At 49.7% G+C, this 17,118-nt stretch overlaps 4 protein-coding genes across 5 annotated transcripts; 2 read left to right on the top strand and 2 right to left on the bottom strand.

Annotated features, from left to right (window-relative positions):
• Window positions 1–3,151: 3,151 nt before the first annotated feature.
• Window positions 3,152–5,150, bottom strand: LOC120673219. Its single transcript, XM_039953971.1, has 4 exons — window positions 4,918–5,150; window positions 4,106–4,213; window positions 3,764–3,828; window positions 3,152–3,627 (listed from the first exon to the last, which is right to left on the bottom strand). Exons 1-4 carry the CDS (start codon window positions 5,014–5,016, stop codon window positions 3,480–3,482), a joined length of 420 nt encoding a protein of 139 aa, XP_039809905.1. The 5' UTR covers window positions 5,017–5,150; the 3' UTR covers window positions 3,152–3,479.
• A 154-nt stretch (window positions 5,151–5,304) lies between these two features.
• On the top strand, window positions 5,305–9,993 carry LOC120673217 (aarF domain-containing protein kinase 1-like). 2 transcript variants are annotated; one of them, XM_039953967.1, is made up of 12 exons: window positions 5,305–5,750; window positions 5,863–5,991; window positions 6,226–6,420; window positions 6,626–6,673; window positions 6,761–6,889; window positions 7,438–7,562; window positions 8,226–8,336; window positions 8,598–8,706; window positions 8,793–8,911; window positions 9,163–9,316; window positions 9,469–9,613; window positions 9,699–9,993. In XM_039953967.1, exons 1-12 carry the CDS (start codon window positions 5,346–5,348, stop codon window positions 9,746–9,748), a joined length of 1,719 nt encoding a protein of 572 aa, XP_039809901.1. In that variant the 5' UTR covers window positions 5,305–5,345; the 3' UTR covers window positions 9,749–9,993. The 2 variants fall into 2 exon arrangements, with proteins under 2 accessions (XP_039809901.1, XP_039809903.1); XM_039953969.1 differs by lacking the exon at window positions 8,226–8,336 and having other exon boundaries at window positions 9,699–9,977.
• Window positions 9,994–11,007: 1,014 nt separating this feature from the next.
• On the bottom strand, window positions 11,008–13,137 carry LOC120673218 (GRAS family protein RAD1-like). Its single transcript, XM_039953970.1, has one exon. It carries the CDS (start codon window positions 12,931–12,933, stop codon window positions 11,302–11,304), a length of 1,632 nt encoding a protein of 543 aa, XP_039809904.1. The 5' UTR covers window positions 12,934–13,137; the 3' UTR covers window positions 11,008–11,301.
• A 1,070-nt stretch (window positions 13,138–14,207) lies between these two features.
• LOC120671843 lies at window positions 14,208–16,419 on the top strand (the record flags this gene model as incomplete). The annotated part of the gene is made up of 2 exons (XM_039952099.1): window positions 14,208–14,351; window positions 15,671–16,419. Coding segments are annotated over exons 1-2 (786 nt in total), but the record flags the coding sequence as incomplete, so codon positions are not given.
• Between the last annotated feature and the right edge of the window lie 699 nt (window positions 16,420–17,118).

The raw sequence follows: 17,118 nt of genomic DNA, 5'->3' as shown, positions 1-17,118 counted from the left end.
ATAGGGTTAGGGTTGGCATGTCACAATGACAATGACAATGTGACATTTTCTGGATCTCCACGAAGTGTCTTTTTTTTGGACCCACACGAAGTGAATATTCTCCATCTGAGCTTGACAGACGGGAGACGGAGCCGTCCGCGCTCGTTGTCGCCGCCCCCAATCCCGCGGCGCTCAGACTTGCCGATTCGGTCGCCCGCGCTCGCATCCCCCGGACACCGCAGCGAGCCAGCTGGATGCTGCTGCGGGGGTGGCAGTCGGGATGCGTCGGGCCCGCCGCGGGAGGCTGCTGTCGCGCCGGCAGATTGGGCCGCCGCCGTGGGAAGGCCATGCCGCCGCAGGAAGGGGCGCCACGAGGGGGGACTTCCGTGCCGCCAGCCGGCTGTGCTGCGGGGAGCATCTCTGGGGGAGGCGTGCGCGGGCGAGCTGCTAGCCGCCATGGGTGCCAGCCTCTCTCTCCATCCATCTGTATGACGCGATATAGCCCAGCCGCCAGCGATCACATCCGGCTCCCACGCAGTGGACTCGCGGTGGACTTATGGCAGCTTCCAGGTCTGTCTACACGGGAGGTGGCCACTGACCTGGAAATCCTGGTGGATCATTGCTTGTTTCGTCTCCACAAGGTAGATGCAGATTCTGTTCTTTTTAGCTACCTTGTCCCCTCCACTGCACAAGTTCAATTGGTTGATTTAGCAGCATGAATTTTGAAACACATCTGAGTATCTGACTGATGATTTATGAAATTATCTCGGTTTCTTAGTGTTGTTCTGTTCTCTTCTCTGTTTCGCCATGTGCGTTCTCGAACTCGGCAGTGTTCCCTCTGCTCTCCCAGTGCCTGCTGCTGCAGGCTCTCTACGCGGAGTCCGACGCCGTCGAGATGCCGGGCTTCCTCGGCGGCGCTGAGGCGTTCGAGGCCTGCGCCAAGTTCTGCTACGGCATCGCCGTCACGGGCGGTGCGCACAACGGCGCGCCTCGGCATGACGGAGGCCGCCGACCGCGGCAACCTCGGCGCCAAGCTCGACGCGTTCCTCGCCTCCTGCCTCCTCCGCCGCTGGAGTGACGCGCTCGACGTGCTCCGCGCCACCGCCCGCTACGCTTTTATGCGCGCGACGTCTCCGAGCTCGGCGTCGTCCTCTTCTGGCGCGTCATGGTGGCTACCGAACGTCGCCAAACGTCCATCAGCGTGGACTGGCCGGAGCCGCTGGCGCCCATGACGGCGAGCAGCTCGCCCGCACACACCTCGCCGGAGATGCTCCCCGCGCTGCTGCGGTCGCCGCATGGCGTCCCACCCGCGACGCAGCCGGTTGGACGGCGCGGACGTCCCTCCTCGTGGCTCCCCTTCCCGCGGCAGCATGGCTTCCCACAGCGGCGGTCCAGTTTGCCGCGCCCAGGCGCGACGGCAGCCTCCCGCAGCAGACCCCGTGCGTCCCGGCAGCCACCCCACTCGCGGCGGCATCCCACTGGCTCGCGGCAGCGTCCGGGGAATGCGAGCGCGGGCGACCGAATCGGCAAGTCTGAGCGTGTGGGATTGGGGGCGGCGACAACGAGCGCGGACGGCTCCGTCTCCCGTCTGTTAGGCTCAGATGGAGAATATTCGCCTGCGTGTGGGTCCAACAAAAAGGAGCCCTTGGATTCGTTTTGGAGGGCTGAGATCCAGAAAATGTCACATTGTGACATGCCAACCCTATGTCACCCAATCTGAGTCCGAACGGATCGGGGTTCGAACCGCGGCCGGAGCGGGTGCGGGAAGGGTGTTTTTTGCGAAAGTGTCGGGGTGGGCGGTTTTTTGCAAAAATGTTACGATTTCCGAATTTTCTCTTCTTCGTGTTGAAATATTCTAGACTAAGGGGGCAAGCACGAAAACAAACAACGCTATTACTGTTTACGGAGGGCCTCTCTGGACAACGGGTTGATTCCGGTAAAGGTGGAGGACTATTTTGCAAATTTCCACGTGCCTAGTTGTGTGCTTCTAGACGGCGGGATCGAGTTCGATCGAACCGGACGCGAAAAGAAGCCACGCAGACGCGCTCCCGGGGCGCGAATTCCCGCAGGAATAGAGAGCTTCGATGTGCCCTAACTACTTGTCCTCTTCCAAGTTCCAACCTCCATGGTTGTTGCACCCGAGGAGATAGCCTCGACGTGCCACGTCGGGCCGAGGCGTCCAGCGGCTCGCAGGTCTTCAAAATCGCAGGCTACTCGCTGACCCAAGGCATGGGCGTCGGCCGCTGCCGCCTTCAGTCAAGCGCGTTCGCGTTCGCGTTCGCGGTCGCCGGTCACGACTGGGCCGTCGTGTTCTACCCGGACGGCCACGGCGTCAACGAGAACGCCGAACACGTCTCGGTGTTCGTCACGCTTCTGAGCGACACGACGGCAAGCCCGGAGAACAAGGACGGCGGCGCCGTCCGTGCGCACATCGACTTCGGCCTGGTCGACCAGCGGCGCAGCCCGCCGGTGATCAAGAAGGAGTCGCGGCTCTCCTACCGCTTCGCGTCCCAGGGCGCCTCCGCGGGCTACGCCAGGTTCATGTCCAAGTCCAAGGCGGAGGTGGGCTCGTCGGGGCTCGTCCACGGCGACTGCATGCCTCGCCGTGCGCTGCATGGTGCACGTGGAGCGCGTGAGGGAGGGCGACGTGGCCGGGACCGTCGCAGCCGTGCCGCAGGGCAGCGTGCTGACCAGCGCGTACCGGCACGTGACCACGAAGACGTGGCCGGCGCTGCGGCAGCGGTTCGGCACGCCGGAGGGGCTCGCCTTTCTGCTGGAGCTCTTGCTCAGGTGCCTGATGGTCTACGTCAACGGAAGGCTGCGCCCAGAAGAGGACGACGACGACTGCAGACGCAAGGCTAGATGCCGCTGCCGTTGCAAGTGCGGCCGCTGCTGCCTGCTGCTGCAAAGTGTAAAGATGAAAGGAAATCATTATGCTTTAGTTTTGCTTTTGATGACCCGGAATCAGTGAATCACAGGGGTTTAGATGGCACCAGATTTTTAAAGGAGAAATAAAATAATATTACGGGAGTATTAGTTACACATCTGCATTACCAGACGGTGTAGTACTCAACCGAAGGTTTGCTGTCGCCTCGTGAAACTAAATTGCCTTAGCGTGGGGCTAATTGCCTCGTGAACAATGAGGTCCAAGGGAGCGAAATTGTTGCACAAGTAAAGCAATCAGTGATACATCCGCGTAGTTGCACAAGTATTTGGACTCAAATACACCAACTGTCCATTATGAGAGGGAGAGGATAAAAAGACTGCACAAATTATGAGAAAACTGGAAGTGCCTGTCCAATTCCAACAAGTCAGTCAACTCCAGCACACTCCTGTCCATCCTTAACGCCTTACTGTCACTCAGCATTTCCTTCTGTTATGTGTTTACATCTAAAACGCTCAAGTGAACAACTCTTCTGATACATGGCATGCTAAGCCTGACAGAACAATCCATGCAGCAGAAGTTGAGGTTGTCTAGAGAGTATAGACTATCGTTCCCTTCATTTCCTTCTTTGGGGATCCCGACTGAGTCCGTGCTTTCTCAAAGTTTTGATGTAACTTCGCATCAAACTGAACTTATTAGAACCCAGATGATGCAAGTAATCCCATGTGAAGATCCCTGTCTTGTGCAAATCATCAAAGAGTATCCTACACGCAAACAACAGTGGGTCATGGATGAGATTTGCAAATAAAAACAAAAAAATGTGTTAATTGTTAAAGATGTCACAACTGACTTCTGCAAAATGACATGAGAAAAATATGACATGAGATAATATGACCTCACCGGACTCCGTAGTTCCCTACGGATTCAGCTGACATGATTCCAACATGCTGTCGCCCAAATATAACCTGATCAGACATGATATCTGCTGTAAAAACGAATTTTTTTTGGGGGGGGAAAGTGCAGATCCAGTACAAGATATTAAGAAATCTCCTAAAGACATCATTGACGATTTTATATGAGTGATCTGTGTTCAAAAATTAAAGGTGAATGCAAATTTGCATATTCATTCAAATAGCAATTTTCTTTTCCTATAGCAATGACAGTGAGTTAATGGCACAGCTGTTGTTTGCACTAACCAAAAGGCTCAGGAAGACTAACTGTGACAGATATACTAGAAATTACCTTTTCACCACCCACTGATCTGATTTTGCTATCAGCTGCTGGGCTGTATACTCTGAGAAACTCTGCTGACAGATGAAATGAGCTACCATCTGCAAATTCAACCTCAACCTGTGATGAACCAGAAATTAGTTTCATCCCAAACAGACACAAGACCCAAACCCCAAAGTATGCACCATTTCACCAATGCCAGTGTAACTTCGGCAGAAGCTTGCAAGACTGACCAATCAGTGAAAAGGACCTGTGCCGATTAAAAGACAAATATGCATGCCAACTAAGGTTTACATGGCCCGTTTCTTGAGATAAGATGCATATGGTCCTAAAACATGGATGTGATAAGGTCAGATTTGGAAATACTAAGACAACAAAATAAGACCAGAACTTCAACAAGGACGGCAAGAGATCTGTTTCCCTGACATTGACTGGGAGCTCTGCCTTGACCGCACAACGTGGCCTTACACAGGTTTCAGCACAAGTTGGGGTTTGTGGTTACATATCCAGCATACTACAATAGCACCTTGCTAATATTTCGCTATCGAGCACTCACGGGTGGACAATAAGGAACGTTTCGTTTTGCTTGCACGCATGGCAACCGAAGAACAAATCTGCACACAACATTTGGGCAGCTGCGAGCCTGTGACAAACATGAGGTGAACTCAGATGGGACAACAAGGTGGCCCGGAGCGCTGTTGTGAGTTTGGCCTTTCAGCCGAGGGGGCCGTTCGTGAGCAGTTGAAAGTCGGAGGAATCAGCTAATGTACAGTAGGATCTAAGGAGCGGAGGAGATGATGGTCATCTGGGAAGAGGAGACTCACGGATTTGGGCGCATGCAGCGCGAGCTTCGTAAGGCGCGGGGGTTGCGCCGCCGCCGCCGCGTGCAGCCGCCGGACCACGGCACCCATCGCCACCGCCATAGACGATTATGCGAAGGGCGAGCCGGCGGGGCAAGGTCGCCGCCGCGGCTTCTCCCCAGCTCGGGGGTGCTTTTGCGTTGCGCACCTGCGCCCGAGCCGGAGGAAGGTGGAAGCCGCTACGGGCCGGCGCCGCGACCACGCCTACTGGGCTTTTGCATTCGATGAGGTGGCCAGGCCCACTAGAGAGAGAGAGAACGGGAGAGGCTCCTGCCCGGATACACACGCACGGATCTCAAAGCGATCTCGCAGCTGACCAGAACCGTCGTCCCGTACCGCCGCCGCCGCCCGGCCTACAACGAGCGGCCTACCACGCCGCGCCACCGCGCGGCATGTGGCGTCTTCGCTTCCCTTCTCGCACATTTTTTGCCATCAAGGACGGAAAAGCCCTTTACCCCTCGCTAGATTCGTGGTGGGCCCGGACTCGCCGTACACCGGTAGCCAGTCAGCCACACACCACGCGGACCGGCACCGGGGCGCGAAAGGAACGGGACGGCGCAGCCACCACGGCGGCGCAGCCGCAGCGGCGTGCGCACAGCGCACATATCCACCCCCTCCTCCCACGCGTCAGCGGGCGCAGCAGCCTCGCGCAGTCCGCCCGCCCGGCCGCGGACGCAATGCCGCTGGCGCTCGCGCAGCTGCAGGACCTGCGGGAGCGCATCTCCGACCGCCTCCGCCCGTGGAGCCGCTCCGCGCAGTTCTGGGTCCGCGCCGCGGACATCTACACCAGCTACAAGGTAGGCGAGCTAGCCGCAGGTCCGTTGGTGGTGTGCCCCCGGTGTGCTCGTCGATATGCCCCTGTTGTGAGGTGCGGGAGGGTTTAATTGCCGAGCGCTTTGGCCGGTCCAGGTGTGTCAGCTGCGGGCGGGGTTCGTCAAGGATGAGGAGGAGCGGGAGGCCATGTGGGAGCAGCAGCACGAGCTCGGCGCCCAGAAGATGTACTCCCTCTGCTACGAGCTCAGAGGACTCTTCCTCAAGGTTGGTGTGCTTCGGTTCCCCTGTTCTTCCTTTTACTTTCTCCGATTGTCTCCAGCCCCGATCAATTATCTGGGGGGAAATCGGTGTGGTTGACAGAAGCTGCAAATTCGATTGTGCTGATAACAGTGATTGTGCTCGGGGTGCTTTTGTATCATTGGATTATTTCCTTTTGGTATACTGTCTCTGCCTTGATTAGAGTGCTCTGTGACATTGGACTAGTGAATTTTTGAACAGGCTGCTCAAATTCTGGGAAAACCTGATTTGGCCCCAATGGCTTGGGTGAAGAGACTCGTCACGCTCTGTGATAGGGCCCCAGCCACACCATATGATGTGGTTAGAGATGTTGTTGAGAAACAGTTTGGAAAGAACTTCGATGACATATTTGAATTCTTTGATGTCGAGCCTGTTGGGTCTGCTTCTATTGCACAGGTTCGTGCTTAGGTACTTCATCTGTGAAATCTGGGTGTTCGTTGCATCTGTGCTTTCTACCATTCCTACCGATGTTAGGCCTGTGCATATGTTATTTTCTGATTTTTAGCATAACATTGCATACTTGCCTGGAACAGATGGCTTATTTTCTCACTTTATTTTTTAGATAATCTCTCATAATACTTTGCTTCATATTTGTTATTAGGTGCATCGGGCAAGGCTTAAATTATCAAAGACAGATGTCGCTGTCAAGGTTAGTAACACATTTATGTGTTCCATAAACAGCCTTTTGAAATCTCAGATTTGTTTGGATGTGTCATAATGATTAGGAATTGACCAGGTTCAACATCCAGGAGCTGAACATCTGATGATGGTTGATATCCGGAACATGCAAGCAATGGCCTTGTTTTTGCAGAAGTATGACATCAACTTTGATCTATTCTCTGCCACCAAAGAGATGGAAAAGCAGGTTTTCTCCCCCACCCTGAAATCATCCTACTTTGTCACTTGTTCCAGTAATCGTATGCTATCACGGTGCCCGTGCGTTGCTACGGGTAATATAAATTTTACCCGGACCTACATGCATGACATCACCAACTTTCTGCTCATTTACTTTATGTACAGACCGTGTCGTGACTGTGTGAGGCATTGATTGTCCAGGTTCTAATTGGGATTCAGATTGATTTGTCCGGTTCCGATTAGGATTCCGATTGATTTGTCCGCGTTCCGATTCCGATTCCGATTGACGGACCAAGGAATCATTGCTTACTTTAGAAATAGTAGAGGTAGAGATAACTCTTCCACATGCAATTGTCATTATTCAACATAAACTAAGTTAAACTGACATGTGTCAAATTACTGATGAAGCCTGTGAAATAGTGCAGATATGATTATAAGCTGTAGACAATATAGTGTTGTGTTCTCATTCTTTGTCGATACTTCTATATTACACCAGTGTGTATCTTGTGTAGTATTAAAGTATTGATATATTTTTTGTATTGATATTTTCTTCTGAAGATATGCTATGAGTTTGACTTTGTGCGCGAAGCAAGGGCAATGGAAAGGATACGAGAATTCCTACGTGTCACCAATAAGAAACCTCCGGTTATGGTGCCTCGTGTGATTCCTGGAATGGTTAGCAGGTATAGTGTCATAACTGCTCACTTAGTCAAAGTGTATTTTAGGTTATTTAATTGAATCCTAGTTCTGCACCATATAGTCAGGTGGATACAAGGTCTGTCTCTAACTTGTTGGTCTCGATAAAGCAGTTATAAATTAGCCACTAACTGATACCAGGATGCTTGAATTAAATGGGATGTTTTCCTTTTTTTACTCGAGAAAGATTTTTCCCTCACGAGATGCTTCTATACGTAAAGTTAATATTTTTATTGGTTTTTCGTGCTATTTGAATATTTGATCCTCCTGACCATCTAGGCTCTGTATCTGGCCTTCCAGGGGTTAACATTGTCATGTGCCGTTTTTTTTTGGAATCTTAGAGCTAATAAAAAAATTATCACAAATTTCTTTGATGCCATTTCATGATACCTGGAAGTATGCTGCTCATTTTATGTGCCATCTTTCTCCTTGTGCTTCAAATGTAAGAAACATTGTGATTTATTTACTCTATTGCTGTTAGATGAAAAAAGCACGAAAACTTAATGCATGTAGTGGCTTAATTTTTACTGAGCCTGCTACCACTTGTGTTTCTTTGCATAATCAATATGAGAGGTTTTTTAGACCAATCAATAATGAGGTTATTCTGTCGTAGTATGGATTGAATGTTATTTTTTTATACCTTTTGTTAGGGAGGTTCTGGTAATGGAATTCGTCAAAGGGACCCCAATAATGAATCTTGGCAATGAAATGGCTAAAAGGGGCATAGATCCTGGTGGTAAGATTGCAGCAATGGCAAAGCAGTAAGGCCCTTCATCGTAAAAGAGTTGATTCCTATTTGCTTAGTTTACAAAACCGTATACTAGTTTTCAGATTCTATGTGGGGTCAGTGCTATTAGGATGAGTAGAATAAAATTTTACTCAATTAGTCACGATTGGTAGACCTTAAAATAATTAGGAACAAGCACTTTTTTGAAATTTTATTTTGTTTTATAGCATTTCCTTAAATTGCCTTTAATTTTTATGCTTAAGTGATTTCAAAAGCAACCTTTTTTCTATTGCAGGAAAATTTTGTCAGATCTAACTCTTGCATATGGTCAAATGATCTTGAAGGATGGCTTTTTCCATGCTGATCCACATCCAGGAAATATCCTTATCTGTAAGGACACAGAGGCAAGAGACCTTTCTAAACTCTTCCATCTCCTCTTACAGGCAAATGTCAACTTCTGATTAAATATTATTCTTGTGTTTTCATTTAGGTGGCTTTACTTGATTATGGACAAGTGAAAGAAATGCCAGAGGATTTACGACTTGCTTATGCAAATCTTGTAGTTGCAATGGCTGATGATGATCTTTTGAGAGCCGAAGAAGGTTTCAGGTATGCTCAATTGCAAACCATGCTATTTTCTACTGTGTACATCTATTTAAACAGTTGGAGTCATTGCAAAATAGTAAAATGAAATATTTTATGTACTGTATCAAAGCAATCTGAACTAGAACTAATGAATATATGAAATATGGATTCCTGTTTGATATATTTAAGGATAAGATGGGTGCTGAGTATTAGTGAATAGTTCTTTAATGTTGATATATTACCTGTTTTGCTTATGGACTACAAAAATATTTCAGGGAGCTCGGTATCAAAACAAGGACCATAGCTGATAACAAGCTAGAAGAATTGTTTCAATTATCACTGCGAATGTTTGATACAAGAATGCCACCTGGTGTAACTGTTATGTCACCTTTTGCCGATGATTCTTCACTTACTAAAATTGGAGTGGAGGTATGGTCACACCTTAAAAGTCCAAACCTGTAAACAAATATCCTATATTTTTTTAACTAATCTTATATTCTTATTCATCCATTTGTTTGCATTATTTACACAATACATGATTTACCTAAAATGGCTTATTTCTATTTCTTCCCTATTTGAAGAGCTTCCCGGAAGAGCTATTTTCAGTACTTCGAACAATACAGCTTTTGCGAGGGCTGACTGTAGGGATGGGGCTTATTTTCTCGTGCGCTCAGCAATGGCGACCAATTGCTGAGGAAGCATTGTTAAGATCTGGGAGGATAAGAGGTAATGGTATTGTTATTAAAGACATTCAACTCCTGTGTATCCTGATTGATAGATAGACTAATTTGAACTTACCATGTTGGTGCAGCTTCACAACCAAAGCAAAAGAGAAGTTTTCTCAGGCGACTATTTTGGTGAAGTAGAGATAGCGACCATCAAAGAACATATTATATGAACATTCTGTAATGAACTGGCAGTATCCAGAAGCTCAAGCCTTCGATTTCACTTCACAGTACATTTGTACACATTCATTTACTTTGGGTGCGTGTTATTTGACTCAATGATGTTGATCATCAAAATGTTTATTTTTGGCGTTTAGGCCTTGTTTAGATGCACCATGTAAAGTTTTTGAAAGTGAATCTTTTCACATTTGAAGTATTAAACATAGACTAATCACAAAACTAATTACAAAACTCTGTAAACTACTATATGAATTTATTAAGACTAATTAGAAGAGACTTGAAAGACTGGAGTATACCTAGAGATTTGTCCTTGGATAGGAGTGCTTGGAAAGCCGCGATTCACGTGCCAGAACCTTGAATAATGGTCTTTGTTGGGTTTCAACTCTAGTCTACCCCAACTTGCTTGGGATTAAAAGGCTTTGTTGATGTTGATGTAATTAATCCGTCGTTAGATTATGTTTACTGTAGCAATTTAGTGTGTACTCATGTCCTAGTTAGGTTTATTAGATTCGTCTTGTAATTTACAAGCAAACTATGCAATTAGTTTTTTTTTATTTCGTCTAGATTTAATACTCTATGCATGTGTCGTATATGTTCGATGTGACAGTTTTAGAATTTTGAATTTTGCATCTAATGCTGGCCTTAGACGAGAAACCTTCTTGGTTCCGGTTCTTCATTTTTTTATTTGGATTATATAGGAAGGGGTTCTATTGGAAGCTGACATGTACACAATCATCGCTATATGCTCAAATACTTTTATACTGTGATTTGTCACATTGGACGTCGATCCGTGTTTGGTCAGACTTGTCCAACTTCTCCGTGCACAAAAGACGAGTTTCCTGACTTCTAGTCACCGTAAACTTACTGCTAAATTTTGCAGGGAGTCGATCAGATCGAGGAGAGTTTTGTCTGTTTGATCTACAAAATAACATTTCAAACCTACTGTTTCCACTCTACTCTGTAAAGCAGTGCATTCGATCACCTTCCAGGTCTCGGCTTATTGATGTCAGTTACTCAGTCCCAGGTACAAAGAACTTCAGCTTTTATTCCTCCATTGAAGATTACATTAATTCCCCATGACAAAAAAACATAGGGGGGAAAGTTACTAAGTTACAACAAGAAATCAAACTTAGGTTGGTTAATACATGCCGGCAAATATCCTGCAGGTTGCTTTTCAAAAATAAAAGTTAGATTGGTTAATTGTCCTACACAAAATTTGCCAAACAACTCAACAAAACACTATGTGAAGGCCTTATTATACAAGTGTGCTCAAGCACATATTATAGCTTGAACAGCCATAGTATCTATGAGCTCATCTGCCATGGGTATACCTCTAATCTTGAGCTCTTTATTCATCTACCCTATGTACAGCAGATCCATCCACTGTGTATGCATCTATGGCCATCATGCAGTAGTAGAACTCTATACTCATGCATGGCAGAGACACGGTGATGACGAGTGGTATACCTCTCCGGCTGCCGAAGCGGCGCGGCGAGCGGCCGCCTACGGCTAGCACTTCCAACAGGAGGCGGCGATGACGGGCTTGCCCTTCCAGCCGAGGACGAGGCAGCCCTTCTCCTCGGCCACCGTGTACCCTCCGCCGCCGGCGTTCTCTTCCAGCCACTCCCTCGCCCTGGCCGCCATCCTGATGGGCACGGACTGGAACCCCGCGCGGCTCATTCGGCGGCGCCACTGGTCGGCGCGCTCGTGCCGCTCCACGCGCGCCGCGCCCTCGCACCCGACCACGTTCCGGATCTCTGCGCCGAAGTGGAACTGCTCCACGCGCGCGCGCCGCGCGTCGTAGCGCGGCAGCGCCGCGTCCAGCGCGTCGAACACCGCCGCGTAGTAGTGGAGCGCCTCCATGAACCGGCCCAGGAAGAAGGGCCCGTTGTGGCCGGCGTCCTGCTCGACGAGCACGAACGCCTTGGGCGACAGCTTGCGGATGGTCTGGAGCACCGAGTTGAGCGCCCCGCGGCTCTCCTTCACCACGCAGTGGAGCTCCAGGATGCTGTTGATGGCCACGGCCTCGTCGGCGTCAATGCCGAGGTCGTCGATGTGCAGGCTCTCCAGGCTGCGGTCCACGGCCCTGAACTCGAGGTACATTCCGAGCCCCTCCGCGTACGCTTCGAGCTCGCGGCCGACGGCTCTCATGGTGTCGACGGCGGCGCCGACGCCAGTGATGCACACGCGCTTCGGCTTGGCGCCGGCGCGGGCGGCGAGCCCGTCGAGGAGGCCGCGCCACTGGTGGCCGCGGTCCAGGCCCAGCGTCATGCCCAGGTCCACCACGTGGACGTTACTCTCTCCCTCAAAGGCTTCCAAGATGGAGGCGTTCGCCACGAAGTGCGCGAACCGCAGGTACGGGCACAGCTCGTACGCCAGCGCCAGCGCCTCGCCGCGCGCGCCGTCGCGCCCCGCGCACGACGGCGGGATGCAGAACGCCATGCTGGCCGGCCCCAGCGCCGGCGGGTGCGCCAGCGCGAGCCGGTCCGCGAGGCCCTGCACGAAGCACGACGCCACGCGCTGGAACGCCGTGCCGTGCACGGGCGCGCCGACCTGCAGCTCCCGCAGCAGCGCCGCGGCCTGCGCGCGGTCGCGGCACGCCACGGCCTCGGCACAGGCGACAAGCAGCTGCACCAGGCGCATGCCATCAGCGCCGCTGCCGCTGCCGGCGCCGCCGCCACCTCCACTTCCGCCGCCGCCGGCTGCGGCGGAACTGCCACCATCCCCCGCGATTCCCCCGTCCTCACCTTCCTGGAACGCCACTGGAGACTCCATGGCCTCCATGGCCTCAACCTTCTGTTTGCAGCTCTCAAGAACGTCCCGGAACCTCTGCTTCCTGACGCGCGACGATTCAGCCGCTGCGGCAGCAACATCGGCACGAGGCAGCGGCCATGACGGCTGGTAAGGCGAGCTGTAGTAGTCAACCTTGGTGGCCTTGGAAGCGCGGAAGCCGAGCTCTACCTCGTCGCCGTCGAACGCCGCGTCCTGCTGATCGGTGCCATAGTAGTAGGGGAAGCCCAGCCCTGGTTCAGTGCAGAGCACAGCGTCGTGCTGTGGCAGGTGATGGATCTGCTGCGAGGAGCCGTAGGAGGTGGTGAACTTACTGGGCGAGCTCCTGCATGGCTGCTCAGACATGCCCATGTCTGTGTTTATGCTGTCCTTGTCAGGTAGTCGGGCCTTGTTGCAAAGGCAAATGGCCTAGTTAACTTTGTTACGTGGTTGAACCAACCTGGCATTTATAGGGCATACAATACAAGCAAGAGGTAGGAGACGACCTGGTTTCTCCTTCATTTTTCTTTCTATTTTGTTAGCTAAAGAAAGGCTACATGATACAACTCAGGCTTGCCTGTCTCTTTTTGGTTAAGTACTGAAAGACTTGGCACTAGCTAGGCTCATATACTGTGAAGAAAGTTTATGATGTTTGAATTATGGCGCAGAAATTCATAATCGTCTGGCTGAAAGAGACAATTATTCAGATTTCAGAACATTTTGATCAGCGCTGTTAATTCCATCAGTGGCGCTGGATGTTTTATTGGACTAACATACAAACCGTGCACACAGATTCTTCGCGTGTAAAATGTATTTTTCATTGTCCAAGATATGTGTGGAGGATCGCGTTTGCAGCACGGAAGATGTTCCAAGATGAAGAGGTTCTTGGTCCGGTTCTGCTTGGCTGCAAAGAAAGCTCGCGAAGCTAGCTGCTGCTGCTGAAGAAAGATGCAGCAGCAATTCAAATTAATAATGGAATCTTACTACAGTTAGTAGTAGTAAGGCTAAGTTAGTTCAATGCTAAGAGAGGGGACAGGCGAATTAGTCTCTTCGTTAGGATCAAAGTTTCTGCCCTATAGTTAACTTTTCTGCGTCCATCAGTGATGGCGCTCGATCGACTGTTTTCTTCTCTGGTTTGAAAGAGAACCGAACGGTAGGTTTCTGTTCAATAAGCAGCTGATTGCGGCGGTAATTGTCAAACTGGGCAGCAGTAAAAAAAAAAATTTGCCGACCAAACGCAACACAACAACCCAAAACCCACAGGAATCTTCTGGCGAGGCCAACCAAACACATGTCTGAAGATCACAGATGCTGGATCAATTGATCTCTCGGCATGAGTAAACAAAACGAAGATATTCTTGAGGATCAAGCTCTGTCGCCGGCCGCGACCTGACTATTGGATTGATCTCCTTCCTAATAGACCCAACGGTCTATTAGGGCCTTAATCCGCGCCCTGATCGGGGGCGCCCAACCCTTAATGGTTGGTGGGCCCCCGCTGCACAGCGCCAAAATAAAAGGGGTGAGGGGCCGGGGCACGTTGCACAAGGTTCGCCGCGCCGCCTACACCCTCACCCACAGAAACCCTAAGCCGATCTACTAGGGGGGCGCTGGAGCAGTGGGAATCCGCCGCCGCTGCAGTTAACTCCGTCGACACCGTCGCCCCTGCCATCGCCCTCGACTTCGACGCTACGCTCACGACGCCACTGCACCGCTCGTCGCTGCCCTAGAGCAGATCATCATCAGCGAACCAGAGATGGCCGCCGGATCGAGTTCAAGCACTGGTGGTGATGGTCTCTCTCTCTACTTCCTCACTGTGTTCATTCTTTTATTGTTTATGCAATAGATCTAGGGACTCTTGCACTTGATGTGAAGAGAAGAAGAGAAATCCTACTCGATTCGTGCACTGTGTGATTCTAGTTTTCTAACAATGGTATCAGTCGCCTACACAAGTGTAGATCGAGGTCAGGAAAGATAGTTTCGAATGCGAATCGAAACAACAGTCAAAGAAAAGCAACTCGAATCGATAGAATCAAAGCAAGAACAGATCGAATCGATGGCAAATCGAACTCAACAGTCAAACCCTAACCCTAACCCTAGAGATCAAAGCGCGTGGGACCTACCTGGTCCGCGCGACACTGCCGTTGCCGGTGCGTGTGACGCGCTTGCGCCGCCGCTCGCCGGACTTCGCGGCACAGTGGAGCCGCCTGCTCGCTGCTCCGGGACGCCGGGGTCGCGTGTGCGGGGCTCGAGAGCATGGCTCCGTCCTCGGCCGGCTCGACGGTGGCGCGCTCACCCTCTGGCGAGCGCGCACACCGGCGAGCAAGCCGCGGCGGTGCCATCCCGCCCGCTCCGCCCGGTCACCGTGGCTAGAGACGCCGCCGTTTCCGCGTGGAGAGAGAAGGGAGAGGGAAGAATGGAATAGGGTTTGAGGGGACGACGCCGGCGTCGCCGGTTTTGTTCAGGCGAAAAGACCGGACGACCGTCGGATTTGATCCGACGGCCGGCGGTGGCCGAGCGACGAATGGGCCACAAGCGGCCCGAGAGGGATGCCGCGGCGGGCCAATTCGGCGGCCCGGCCGTTGGCTGTCGGACCTCGGGCCCACGAGGAGGCGGCCGAGCAGGCCGCGGGCCGCTGGGCCGAATGATCAGTGTACTGTTTTATCGTTTTTTCTATTTTCCAGAAGCAATTTCAATGGTATTTTGCATGAATTTGTTTATAATTTGATCTCTATTCAATTTTGCACCAACGTGTATATTGTTTAGAACTAAAAGTTCACAGTATTGCTTCTGAAAATAGAAATTTTCTACTTGTTTCCGCTGCAAAAGTCATTACAGTTGCTCTTTACTTTAATTCGAACCAACGAGACAATTAAAGTTTAAGAGCATGGTTAAAAGATTATTTTTGAGCATTATGGTATTGTTAATTTTCTGACCAACGTTGTTAATTACAATACTGTAATTTCATAGTTTTTGTGCATTTACTTCTATTTCTGCCCAACGGTGATATAGATTTAATTGCATAAACAGTTGTATGTTCTATTTTGACCAACGTTGGAATTTTACATGCAATTATTGTTATTATGTTCTCACTATTTTTTGAAATTTTCAGCGGGGATGAACTTGATGGGATTCATCAGTCACATCCCGACTCTAAAAGGAGACAACTATGGCGAATGGATCAAGAAGGTTGATCTCGCTTTCGTCTGTGGAGAGGTGGATGAGATGATCACCACTCCAAAGCCCACTGAGCCACCGGCTCCAGTGAGAGGGGAATCTGACACTGATGCTGAGTGGCAGAAAAAGCAAAGGGACTATGCTCCCTTAAAGATGGCTTATGATCTCGAAAAGACAAAGTGGAATAACGCCAACAAGAAATGTGTGGCAGTTATAAAGAACACAATTGATCCTAACATTTTGGGTTCAATTGGAAAGTGTGATTCAGCTGCTGAGTACCTTTCAAAGATAAAGAATCAGTTTACTGGTTCTTCAAAGACTTATGCTACACAGATCATAGAGCAGTTGATCACAAAAAGGTACTATGGCAATGCCGGTACGATAAGAGATCATATCATGGGGATGTGTGCTTTGAACTCCAAGCTCAAACCAATGGACTTGGATCTCAAAGAAGAATTTATGGTGCACCTGGTGTTCGCCTCTCTGCCAAAAGAGTTTGCAACGTTCGTTGTAAACTATAACTCACAGCCAGAGAAGTGGAACATGGAAAAGACAATTGCAATGTGTGCACAAGAGGAAGATAGACTCAAGAAACAGAATGGTGGGTCTGTCAATTTTGTGCATAATATCAAGAAAAGACCTTTCCAAGCTGCTTCTTCCTCTAAAGCTAAAGACAAAGCCCCTATGCCACAGAAGTATCAGCAACAGCGTCAGCAACAGCGCACTCCAGTTCAAGATGAGTGCTTCCACTGTTTTGACAAGGGGCATCGCAAAGCAGATTGTCCCGCTTATTTAAAGATGATAATGGCAAAGAATGGTGAGAATGTAATTTCATTTGTTAATGAATTCCTGTATTTAAAGTTTTCTAAATCTACTTGGTGGATTGATTCTGGTGCAACTGTGCATGTTGCAAATTCTTTACAGGGATTCCGTTCGACAAGGACTACGCAAAGAAGCGAAAGACACATTAAAGTCGCGAACGGAGTACAAGCAGATGTTGAAGCTGTTGGCGATGTCTCCATCGAGCTAGTTAATGGTTTCATGCTTGTATTAAAAGATGTTTTATTTGTTCCTTCGCTTCAAAGAAACTTGATCAGTGTATCACGCTTAGACACAGATGGTTTTGGTTGTCATTTTGCCAATGGCAAATGTGAACTATGGTTTAATAATAATTGTATTGGTGATGCTGTCCTTTACAATGATCTTTATTTATTATCTATGCGTGATAAAGTGCATTCTGTATGTAATGTGAATGTGAATGAATCCTTGTCAGAGAAAGAAACAAAGAAAAGAAAGAGAACTCAAGATACTTCATCGAAATTATGGCACTGTCGTTTAGGCCATATTTCGAGGGAGAGAATTGAAAGATTAGTGAAAAGTGAA

This window comes from Panicum virgatum, chromosome 5N (genome assembly GCF_016808335.1).
Source record: "Panicum virgatum strain AP13 chromosome 5N, P.virgatum_v5, whole genome shotgun sequence".
In the NCBI taxonomy this organism is placed as follows: domain Eukaryota; kingdom Viridiplantae; phylum Streptophyta; class Magnoliopsida; order Poales; family Poaceae; genus Panicum; species Panicum virgatum.
This window is presented reverse-complemented; position numbering and strand designations above follow the sequence as displayed.

Coding starts and splice junctions, on each gene's coding strand:
- LOC120673219 (XM_039953971.1), bottom strand. CDS start 5,016: ATGGCGGTGGCGATGGGTGCCGTGGTCCGGCGGCTGCACGCGGCGGCG. Junction 4,214..4,917: donor CGCTGCATGCGCCCAAATCC/GTGAGTCTCCTC, acceptor GGTTCATCACAG/GTTGAGGTTGAATTTGCAGA. Junction 3,829..4,105: donor GATCAGTGGGTGGTGAAAAG/GTAATTTCTAGT, acceptor ATGTCTGATCAG/GTTATATTTGGGCGACAGCA.
- LOC120673217 (XM_039953967.1), top strand. CDS start 5,346: ATGTGGCGTCTTCGCTTCCCTTCTCGCACATTTTTTGCCATCAAGGAC. Junction 6,890..7,437: donor CCAAAGAGATGGAAAAGCAG/GTTTTCTCCCCC, acceptor TTTCTTCTGAAG/ATATGCTATGAGTTTGACTT. Junction 9,614..9,698: donor AAGATCTGGGAGGATAAGAG/GTAATGGTATTG, acceptor ATGTTGGTGCAG/CTTCACAACCAAAGCAAAAG.
- LOC120673218 (XM_039953970.1), bottom strand. CDS start 12,933: ATGGGCATGTCTGAGCAGCCATGCAGGAGCTCGCCCAGTAAGTTCACC.